General features: G+C 46.4%; 1 protein-coding gene across 1 annotated transcript in view; it reads left to right on the top strand.

Moving 5' to 3' along the window:
* Window positions 1-12,341, top strand: part of DIAPH1 (diaphanous related formin 1) — a 1,046,618-nt gene that overhangs the window by 689,401 nt on the left and 344,876 nt on the right. The window contains exon 14 of the mRNA XM_078653498.1: window positions 8,255-8,319. Coding sequence (XP_078509624.1) covers window positions 8,255-8,319 — 65 coding nt within the window. The remainder of the gene's footprint in view (window positions 1-8,254; window positions 8,320-12,341) is intronic.

Below are 12,341 nucleotides of genomic sequence, written 5' to 3'. Positions count from 1 at the left end.
CCTTACACTGCCGCACACAGAGGAAAAAAATTAGAGGGAACATTGATCTTGATGCACTTGATTTTTGTTATTTATATGCTCATGTGTGACCGGATTCATGCTTTGGTATCTTACAACTTATAGACACTTATAGCCACAGTTTCTTTACCTTGGAATATCCCCAGTCCTCAGAATGAATCTGGAAGATTTTCAAGTATTACCCCTGTGCCCTGGTAGATGGTGTTGTCTGCGCCGGAAGTGACATGTGCTGTACCTATATAGATGCCACCTGGGCGAAGTGACGTCAGATAGCACTGATCCAGTCTGAGCTACCCCTCAGTCGTTATTTTGAGTGTTTTTTTTTTTAAATTGTCAACTCTGAGATTTAAATCTCCTGTCACCAAAGACACCGGATGGTTCAAACCATTTAGGGCAGGTCATAGTCAAATGTCAGTGGCAGAGCCTCTGTAGGTATGTTTGTGGTGCCTGGAGCAAGGTCACGACTCCAAGGTGTGTGAGGACTGCCATGGCATGCATCCCAAGGCACTGTGGGACCTCCCTCCAACGCCTTGCCGAATGCCAAATCTATGACGTTCAAGGTCCCTTTCGCGTGGTAGGCCCCGAGATCATTCGCAGAGCGCCCCCCCCCCCCCCCCCCCCTTAAACGTCTGTCATCGCATTGAAAGTCATCCGGGAAGTCGGGCAAGTCCCACAAACACAAGAAATCCAAATGCTCTTCGACTTCACAGCTTCTCTCAGAGTCATCAGACGAGATGAGGGAGGGTCTGCACTCCAGACCATGCAAGTCGGTGGTACCTGATCCTGGGTCTGCTCCGCCCTTCCCTGATTTTGCTGAAGCAACACCCACCGAACTAAAAGATTGAGGCAATGCGCCTCATTTTTAGGCTGCCTGGCCCTTCTGGAGCTCATTTGAGCCTAAGAGTGTGAGAGCAGCCCCTATTTGGACCACAGTGACCGGTTCACCATTGGCGACAGTCAAGCCCCAGGGATCGTTCGCTGGATCCGGAGCGCAGTCGCTGGCTGGACAGATCTTCCTCTGCGCTCACTCCAGTACCGATACCCTAGGCAGCACCATCATCCTCTTTGTACTTCCTAACTCTAAAACAAACCAAATGGAAGTTGTCTGACGGCACCGAGGATGTTCTTCCCAGAGGAGAGCCAGTGCCTTACTTGATGAATAGGTTTGGTAAGGGAGACATTTGGGAGGAGTCTATGGACCCTTATGGAGGCAACCCTGTTGAGGAACAGGATAACTGTTAGTGGAACTGGGTTAGGCCAGTGGATTGGACACCTCATCTGACCCTGGCCTGGTTTCTCCTCCTACTGTGGCTACTGAAGAGGGAGCCTCATTTGCAGTGCTGGTGTGTAAAGCTGCTGAGGCCCTGGACCTTAACCTACTCTCAGTGGCAGTCAAGACTAATGTCTTGACGAAGGTACTTTAGCCAGAAGTTATCCCCTCAGAAACCTTAATCCCATTTAGTGACACACTTATGGACGTCCTAATTGGGGCTGGTGCAAGCCCTGCATAGGGGCTCCTGTGAGTAGGATGATTGACCGCCGCCATTGTCCTGTCCTGGATAATCGCCTTATCAACCTTCTCCTGAAAAATGAGAAGTTCAAAATGCTTATGCTCGCCCAAGTTTTGTCTGCTCTAGCCCCGGGAGACGGAATGGTAGCATTGGACTTGCAGGACGCATATTTCCACATCCATGTTCTGCCAGCCTATACACGCTATCTGCTGCTCACAGTGGGCCAAAAGCACTTTCAGTTTGCTGTGCTACCTTTTGTCTTACTGGCGCCTCTCGGGTGTTCACCAAGATGATGGGGGTGGTGGCAGCTCATCTGCGGAGGTCGAGATTTCAGTCTTCCCCTAACTTGACGATTGGCTGTTGAAGGCGGGCTCGCCCCAGACAGTTGTCACCCACCTTCAGACTACAGCACTTGTTGGGGATTCACTATCAACATACCGAAGTCACACCGGTCTCCCTCTCAGGCTTCACTTTCATCAGAGCTGTTCTGAACAAGGAGCAGTTTCAGCCCTATCCTCCCGAGTGCTATGCAAACAAATGATGGACGGAATGCTGAATAAATCATACATTCACCCCCAGTCAAGAGATCTGGGTTAAATCTGTCGTTCTTTTGCTCACCATGCCACCCCAGTTTAGACCCAGCCATATGCAATTCAGTCTTGACCCTGTGCCTCATGGGAACAGTCCAGACCGAACTGCCGAGCCAGGTCCTCCCTGGAACGGAAACGAGCATCCTGGGACCAGATCTGGGTATTACCCTCCATCAGCCAGGCTAGCTTGAATCCAGTGGCACAGTGAGCAAGGGACCCACGTCTGGGCATACCTATCCCACTTAGAGTGAAAGTGCTACGCAAACAAATGATGGACAGAATGCTGAATAAATCATACATACATGAAACCGGTCCTAGGATGCTTTTTTCCAGTCCAGGGATGACCTGGCCTGGAAGTTCGGGCTGGACTTTTCCCATTGGGTGTAGGGGCAAGACTGATTTGCATATGGCTGGGTACAAACTGGAATGACATGGTGAGCAAAAAACGATGGATTTAGGCCCAGATCTCTGTACTGGGGTGAATGTTTGACATTGTTCTTCATTCTGTCGATCAATTGTTCTTTTTGCATTTGTCAACCCGAGTGGTACGGGTATGCCCAGACGTGGGTACCGTGCTCTCCCTGCCACTGGAATCAAGCTATCCTGTCTGAGGAGGGCTGAAAGCCCAAAACCGGTCCTAGGATGCTTGTTTCCAGTCCAGGGACGACCTGGCCTGGCAGTTCGGGCTGGACTGTTCCCATTGGGTGCAGGGTCAAGACTGATTTGCGTATGGCTGTGTCCAAACTGGAATGGCATAGTGAGCTAGAAAACAATGGATTTAGGCCCAGATCCCTGTCCTGAGTTGAATCTATGACAATGTTCTGCATTCTGTCCATCAATTGTTCTTTTTGCTAACTTCCAGAGTGGCAGGTCCATAATATTCAGGCAATGTCTCAGCCTCTACCCTGGATATCAGTGAGTCTGACCTTTAAGATGTTGGCCATCATGGCCTCCTGCTGGTGACACATGCCTGTTGACATACGCGGGCTCTGCATTAGGACCTGAATGCCCAGTGGGGGCAGCATTGGGGGAAATCTCTGACATGGTCTAGATCTCGGAGGGAACTGGAAAAGACCTGCAGTGGTGGCTATCGATCCACGATTGGTTCAGTGGCAGACCCCTCTCCCTTAGGGTGACCAACTGGCATTGGTGCAAATTCAGGACGGTGAGTGTAAAAATTCAGGACAAAGGGTCAAAATTCAGGACACAAATTCAGGACAGGAGGTCAAAATTCAGGACAAAACTTCAGGACAATTGGTAAGTTTTACAGACACGTCAGAGGTCGCGCAATAGTATATAGGTAAGCCCAGCCATTTCCAAACATATTCAACCATTTGCAAACCTATCCATCTTGTATCCTTCCATCTATCATTTCACTCATCCATCCCTTCATCCATCCTTTCACTCATCCATCCGCCCTTTCACCCTATCCATCTGTACACTCATCCATCCACTCTTCATCCCATCCATCCATTCACTCATCCATCCAGCCATTTACCCTTTCACCAATCCAGCCATCCTTTCACTTACTAATCCTTTCACCCATCCACTCTTTTAGTCATCCATCCATTCTCCCCTTCTCTCTCCATCGACCTTTTCACTTAGCCTTCCTTCCTTCCATCCATTCATCCACCCACCCATCCATCTACTCATCCACTCATGAATCCATCCATTGACCCTATCACTCATCCATCTATCATTTCACTCCTTCACACATCTATTCATCCTTTTGTCCATCTATCCTCCCTTTCACTCACTCATCCATCCTTACATCCACCCTTTCACTCATACGTCCATTCAATCACCCTTGCACTTATCAATCCATCAATCTATCCATCATTTCACTCATCCACCCACCCACCCATCATCCACCCAACCATCCACCCACCATCCACCCACCAATCCATCCATCCTTTCACCCACCCACCATCCACCCACCCATCCTTTCACCCACCATTCACCCACCCACTATCCACCCACTCATCATCCATCCATCCTTTCACCCACCCACCCATCATCCATTCTTTCACCCACCCACTCCATCATCCATTCTTTCACCCACCCATCGTCCATCCATCCATCCATCCTTCCCCTTATCATCCATCCTTCCCCTCATCCATCCATCAATCCTTCCACCCACCCACTCATCATCCATCCATCCATCCATCCATCCATCCCCTCATCATCCATCCTTTCACCCACCCCTTCATCATCCATCCTCCCCCTCATCATCCATCCATCCTCCCCCTCATCATCCATTCATCCTCCCCCTCATCATCCATCCATCCATCCTTTCACCCACCCCTCCATCCATCCATCCTTCCCCTAATCATCCATCCTCCCCCTCATCATCCATCCATCCTTTCACCCACCCATCCTTCTTCTCCATCCATCCCCTTATCCATCCATCCATCCTTCCCCTCCATCTATCCCCTCATCCATCCTTCCCCTCCATCCATCCCCTCATCCATCCGTCCTTCCCCTCCATCCATCCCCTCATCCATCCATCCTTCCCCATCATCCTTCCCCTCATCCATCCATCCTTCCCCTCATCCATCCATCCTTCCCCTCATCCATCCATCCTTCCCATGGGGGGACAGGAGGCATCACAGGCGGGGGGAGGGGGACAGGAGCCACCACAGGGGGGGACAGGAGCCATTGCAGGCTGGGGGAGGGGGGACAGGAGCCATCACAGGGGGGACAGGAGCCACCACAGGGGGGACAGGAGCCATCACAGGAGGGGGAACAAGATCCACCAGGGTGGGCACAGGGGTGGGCATGCAGTATTCTAATGTCATCTTGGGATCCTCACCCCCTCCTGCACAAGACAAGGAGAAGACAGGCTCTCTGTCCAAAATGCCACCCCCACTGTGATGTACAGTACTTACAGGAGATACTCTAAGAGAACTGATTGAACTGGTTGTCCTCCATACTTTGCTAATCAGTGTGGGTGCGATTGTGCCATTTCTTTATTTTATTACATTATAGACTGCATGTTTGAAGAACCGAGGTTTGCTTACAATGAGGACCACGTGCTGCCTCCGTGTAATCTGGTGGAGTCTAGGATGTTTGGGGCCCTGGGTAGAAATGGAATGTGTGAGGCTCCCTCTAAATTGCAGAGCGCATTCAGGGCTCTTTGCATCTGAATAGATGCCCCTGCTCCTGAAGGTGCAGCCCCTCCCTCTCTGTCACCTCTTCGAGCACCTCTTAACAGCTCATCAAGTGCTGGAGGTGTCAGGATTGCCATTCCGCTGCGCCTCTCCAATGCTGCTGGGTATCTGAGGAGCTTTGGTGCAGCATCGGAGTCAAGAAGGGAGGTGGGGGCAAGCTGTGCCGGCTTTAGGGTAGTACGACCGGTGCCTGGTTAAAATGACGGACAAATGGCGTCCGTTAAAGAATCCTTCACGGACAACGGACAGATGGCTGAAATTACGGACTGTCCGTGAAATTTATGGACGGTTGGTCACCCTACTCTCCCTTCCCCAACCAGATCTAACGGAGGTGAGAGATGTAATTCCTGGGCTGGAGCGGCCATATGGGAGAGGTAGAGATCAGAGGACTCTGGTCTCCAGCAGAGTCCGAGTTCCACATAAACCTGTTGAAGCTATGAGCGATTCTCTTACCATTAAAAGCCTTTTTTCTTTCGGTCAAGGGAATGCTGGTGCAGGTGTTCAAGGACAACACCACTGCCATGTGATACTGCAGCAAACAGGGTGGGATGGGGTAGTGGATTCTGTGTCCAGAAGCCCTGCGCCTCTGAACATTGCTGTAACGTCAGGGCATTTCCCAGGTGGTTCAGCATCCGGCAGGATCTCTGAATGCCAGAGCGGACAAACTCAGCTGAAGATGCCTACTGAGAACATGTATTGTCAGCAGTTTTGCGTTCTGGAGTCTCCAAGGCGACTCAATCAAAGGTGCTCCAGCCTCTTGTATTCCTTTCCACCAATACCACTTGTGCCCAGAGTTCTCAAGATGATCAGGAGCGACCGGGCCGAAGTAATTCTTGTGGCTCTGGAATGGACTAATGTAATAATTACAGTCTGGTATCGTGAGCTGTTGAGCATGACCACTGGTCCTCCAGTCAGGCTGCCTTTTTGGGAGGACCTTCTACCACAGCAACAGGTGCGTCGTTCTTATCCTGGACATCTGTCAGGCGGTACCATGGACATCACTACACATGTTCACAAAACATTACTGTCTCGACAGTCCAATCTGTCATGACTAGCACTTCGCCCGTTCGGTCCTGCAGGATAATTTGGTCTAATCTGGTTCGCAGACATTCCTCCGGAGTGGTATTGCTTGGATATCTATTCTAAGGTAAGTAATCTGTGGCTAGAATTCTCTATCAGGTGAACACATCTGGTAGAGACTATCTAGCCGCAGATTCCTCACTGATCCTCCCATCTTCCCTGTCCTTCAAACGGGTTAAAGTGTACGGGATACCTTTTTCATAGCTTTAACCGTTTCCACACCAGTGGGCAGTTCTCACAGTGGTGCCATGCTCCTGGTGTGGAAAGTCACAAAAGTAATTGACATCAGTGTACCAAGGTGGCGACTAAGTTGGTACTACACATATAACATCCTGGGCGGCCGCCGCGGATATGGAGCTGGATGACAACACCTACCAGTGTGCAGGGACACTGCCCAAAAGTCCTTCGGGTCCAGTCTGATTCCTGAAGATATTCTATGGTAATGAACTTGCAGGTAGATAGTCTCTACCAAATAAGACGTTGCCCAAGGTAAGTAACGTGTTATTTATGAATGGTATCTTGACTTGAGGTGCTGTTGGTGTAAGAGGATTTTGGCCTAAACCAGCTCAGTGATGAGAACTGACGAGGAAGATGAAATGCTGATAACTTGAGTAATGAAATTTACAGTAAGAATTATTATTCAAGGTCTTATCTCCCCACTTCTGATTTTCTTAAGGTATTGTACTGGAAGAGTGGAGTATGAAGATCTACCAATAAAAGAAAGATTGTCAGCCATTTTTTTTTGTGATAGTCTTCCATGTTTTTTAATACAGGGTGGCAATCCAGAGTCTGTAATCCTTAACATGTAAGGACTGTGATTAGGAAAATACGGATTTGCTGTAATTAAGTCTAGCTGTAAGGAATCAGGTCATCACAGGTTCTGATTCCCAAGAGGCTACTATTCAGTTAGCGTTGTTTTCCATTAAAGGGTATGTGTACACTAGTGGTTTCCATATTACGACACAAAGCGTTCAGCTACATACATAGGAAACTCAATTTAGTTTTCTTCTTAGTTGGACTATGTATGAGGACACATTTTATGTGGCTACTAGTATCTGTACTCTAATTATGGACATAAAAGGATTTACCTGTTCTAGTTCGACAATCTTATATGTCTTTTGAAGAACATATTTTGGATAGCCCTTCACTCTGAGTATTTGGTGAAATATGTATTTCAGTTTCTATTCCATCTATAAACTATCCAAAAGGAATATTTTGTTTAAGATTAATCGCATACTTTCTGAAGAATGATGTGGTCTATAGATTTTGAAAACAAATTACTACATAGGTGTCTCTTTACTACAGTCTTTACAAATAAAGAAAATTGATAAATAAGTTCGAATTTTGAATGCCTATTCCATTTTTTCAACGGACGCTTAAAATACATTTATCTTTTCCATATTTTGAACAATGATTTATAGGGATTATGTTTGAATTCAACTTCCTTTCCATCAAATGGCATCATATATGTTTGTCAAATGAGGTTCCCAGTTTCTATCCCTAATCGCTGAATATAATTGTTTTTTTGTATGTGAAGCTTTGAGCATTCTACAGTGAAAAACGTGTAACCCTAGTTGGGTGAGTTTTGGGCTTAAGAAAATTATGAATAATCTAAACTATGTTCATGTAGTTTTTTATCCAAAGTGACTAAAAGTTCCTTAGCGTGACAAAAATCGCTTTACTGATTGGGCTTAATCAAAGTTGTGTAGTCTTTTAAATAGCCAGATTTTTTTCCACAAGTGGGTGAAAGAAACTATCAGTGTAGACTAATAACAGTTCCATAATCAAATGCATCCCTGATAGTATTTGTTTTCCTAGTACAGCCATACATTTCTTACAGACTGCACCTCTGAATGTTATATCTTTGCAATTCTCCCCCCTGTAGATCATTTGATAGATAAGCAAAAGGTGAAGGAAAGTGAAACCAAATCAAAAGATCTGGAAAAAAAGGTAAGAGAGCTGTCATTTTTAAAACTGTCTGATCATAGTCTTGCTGCTAATATTATTGCCACCTTTTTCAGTTTTCCTTTTACTTCTTTTCCATAGTTCTATTTTTTAATATTGTTTTGCACTCTACCAGGTTATTTCAGGACTATTTCACATCCATATTATTGCACAATAGATAAAATAGGTTCTCCATAGACGGTCCTCTATCTGCAGCCCTTGGCAAAGGCCTGACTACCACTGAGCTCCTCCAATCCTTTGAATTGAATGTTTGTTTTTGCTTGTTGAAGTTCCCAAGAAGGCTTCCTCGGAAATGCATTCTGTTGAGATTGGAGCACAGGACGTGTGTATGCCTTTCCACTATTAACTCTCCTGGCCTGAGTTTTGGAAAGAATCCTGAATCATCTGCCTCAAGTCATCCTAGTCGCTCTAGATTGGCGCCAGGAGAGTGTGGCACCCAGAACTAATCTCTGATCAGACTGCCACTTCGGGAGAATCTTTTTTAGCAGCAGCAGGGCAGGGTCTTGCACTTGGGCCGGCACAATCTACGTCTTCATGCGATGAGATTGAGCAGCTGCAGCTAACTGCATTTGGATCAACCACCTGAAGTAGTAGATGTCATCTTGATGACCATGCTTCCTTCTACAAAATCTTTTTATGCTGAACAGTGGGACAAGGTGTAGCTTGGTGTGGTACCAGTAACACATACCCTTTGCAGGCCAACCTGTCGGATGTTTTAATATTCACTGTCTGTGACCCAGCAAGAACTTGTAGCGGGCACTGTTAATGGTCTTAATCCACTTCCCAAGAAACTATACAATTGCAGCCAGTCAGATGGATTCTATAACATTAATTGTGGTGGGATGTCCTAAATGATTCTTGTAGGGCACAGTAACATTCGCTCTGCAGCACCAGATCTACTCTAAGGCTTTTCGTTTTCTGTTTCTTAAACATAAAAATAACCAGAGATTCCAAAGAAGATAAACTTCTTTAAAAACTATACTACACAGAACGAACCAGCACCTTGACCAGAAAGTGGAATGTCTGGTGTGGAAAAAGACAAAGGCTTAGTGAAAGGAGAAAATGGGGAGCACATATAAGGAGATGATCAACTGGTTGACTACCATACCCCCAAATAAGGTAATAAAGGTTCCTGTTTTGAAGGAAGTCCTCCACACCTTGTATGCTTGTTTGGTTCTCTGTTTTCCTAATTAGATGTTTCAGCCCCTTCACTAAAAATGTCAATGTCAGCTGAGAGGCAGTTTTATATTTAAATTACCCCTGCATATTGCTATCCTCATCATCATTTTTTACTCAGAAAATCTATAGTTCCATCATAGTATATATGTAATTCAAAGACCATCATTATATATTAGTAAGCAGAACTTAGCTTTGTGTTTTATGTGAGCTTTTTGATAGCTATGTGATGAGCTCATCCAAAATGAATATAAATACATGTTAAATTACTTAGGTAGAAGCCTATTTTTGTTTTTGCTAGGCTTTTCAAGATAAAATTACACTACAGAAATGAATCCGTACTTCGGTGCACTTTTACCATGCCAATGCTTATTTCCTGTCCCTGATTCCATATGCCAGCATAATGGGAACCAGCCAGTTACCTATTTTATCATAAAAGTCAAGAAAAGAAAAATCACATGTAATCCTCTCTGTGCTACTGAACAAACACAACTCAAATGTATCGACTGCCTTATAGCTGTAAAACTGCTTGGTGGAAGAATGCCCGAAATGGATTTAAGATAAAGTGACCTCACATATAGAGATGGCATCATATCCAGATGTCTTTCCCAAATAGATGCCACTTTATGTTGGAGAAATGCTGACCCAAAGAGCAGTCATGGATATAGTTAACTATTTCATAATAAGCATGAACCAAGCATTTTCTTTTAGTATCCCTTCAGTTCCCTGTGTACAAATATTATGATCTGACCAAACTAAAGTGTAGCCCGGGTGTATCAAAGTTACCTTTAAATAAAAAAACAAAGGGTGAAGGCTAGTGTTTCCGATTTTAAAAGGTCCCGTATTGTTAATTGTTATACATAGAAGGCTTTATTAAATCAAATTCAAAGTTACAGCAGAACCAATTCAAGGGCTCAACATCTACTTAATCCCAAGTTCCCATCTCTAAGAGCTTTATTGGGGTAGATTTGTATTTTACATGGTATCTAAAATCGTCAGTTGACGTATTATCTTCTCATTGATGTGTCAGTTTCTGAACCCTATGTACTGATTATCTTATCTAATTATATGAAATCCTGACTTAACTGTTAGCTAACGAGCAAGCCCTGGGAATGGCACATTGTTTGCAAATGGATGTTCAAATTAGTAGGTCATGGTCGCTTTCTGTAGGAGAATTAGTCTACATTTTGGGTAACAGAACAAATAATCAAGGAATTTGGAAAGTTATATCAGATCCACAAGCCATCTCCATCTTGGGAGCTGGTTCATGTATTATCAAAATTATTGGGGCATTCTTTTGAGCCCATGTACGATGCGAACATAAAATTTGTTTCTGGAAAAGTGCAGTTGTGTGTGAGGTACAAAAGCTGCCTATCAAAAAGCTACCACTATGATTCCACAACAAGGCAACCACGCAGTCCACCTCCAAAGTCTACTCCTCAAGTATCTACTAATCTGTTTTTTCAATTTCTGTCATAACCTACAAAGAGGCCTGTCTATACTCTTGACACAAAAAGCATGTTCTTATTACATTGCAAAAATGTAAAGAACTCCAAAAGTCAGAACATTAATTTTTGTAATGGAATTGTGAGCCATTTATAAAAGCCAAAATCTAACAAAAACAAGCATTTACAATGCAACGGTCTCGCCTTTGCCAAAGTTAGAGCTATTGGCATTGTAAATGACAACATTTGTATTTGTGTTGGTTTTGAAAACAGATAAATAAATGGCATTGTCATTTACAATGTCAATAGCTTAATCTCTCGCAAATGCGAGACCTATTGCATTTGTCCCCACACACACACACACAGAGCCCCCCACACACACAGAGCCCCCCACACACACAGAGCCCCCCCACACACACAGAGCCCCCCCACACACACAGAGCCCCCCCCACACACACAGAGCCCCCCCACACACACACAGAGCCCCCCCACACACACAGAGCCCCCCCACACACACAGAGCCCCCCCACACACACAGAGCCCCCCCACACACACAGAGCCCCCCCCCACACACAGAGCCCCCCCCACACACAGAGCCCCCCCACACACACAGAGCCCCCCCACACACACAGAGCCCCCACACACACACAGAGCCCCCCCACACACACAGACCCCCCCCACACACACAGACCCCCCCCACACACACAGACCCCCCCCCACACACACAGACCCCCCCCACACACACAGACCCCCCCACACACACACAGACCCCCCACACACACACAGACCCCCCACACACACACAGACCCCCCCACACACACAGACCCCCCCCACACACACAGAGCCCCCCCACACACACACAGAGCCCACCCACACACACAGAGCCCCCCCACACACACAGAGCCCCCCACACAGAGCCCCCCCACACACACAGCCCCCCCCACACACACAGCCCCCCCCACACACACAGCCCCCCCCACACACACAGCCCCCCCCACACACACAGCCCCCCCCACACGCACACACACACAGCCTCCCCCACACACTGCCCCTGCCAGTGACAGCATCAACACAACTACTGACCATCACACTCCTACAAGTGTGACAATACAGACTATTCCAGGCCCCCAAAGCTGTAAGAATAGCTTGGGTGGCGGGCATTAGTCCTAAATATCTGTTGCTGTGCTCATCTCTAAACTAGACAAATAGCGCCACCATCTGATATACTGTCATATTGCCAGTGTTGACAATTAATTGCTGGTGCCAAGCAGGGGAAACCGCCAGCTCAAATTAAGCACTGCAGCACACCCCTCCCTGCTGGGCTGTGCATGTGAGACTCCCATTGTGCACAGCCAAGTACTTGCGCACAGGTAACATGGCACAAAA

This window comes from Lissotriton helveticus, chromosome 7, assembly GCF_964261635.1.
Source record: "Lissotriton helveticus chromosome 7, aLisHel1.1, whole genome shotgun sequence".
Classification (NCBI taxonomy): domain Eukaryota; kingdom Metazoa; phylum Chordata; class Amphibia; order Caudata; family Salamandridae; genus Lissotriton; species Lissotriton helveticus.
Note: the sequence above shows the minus strand (reverse complement) of the source record. Positions and strands in the feature narration are given on the sequence as shown.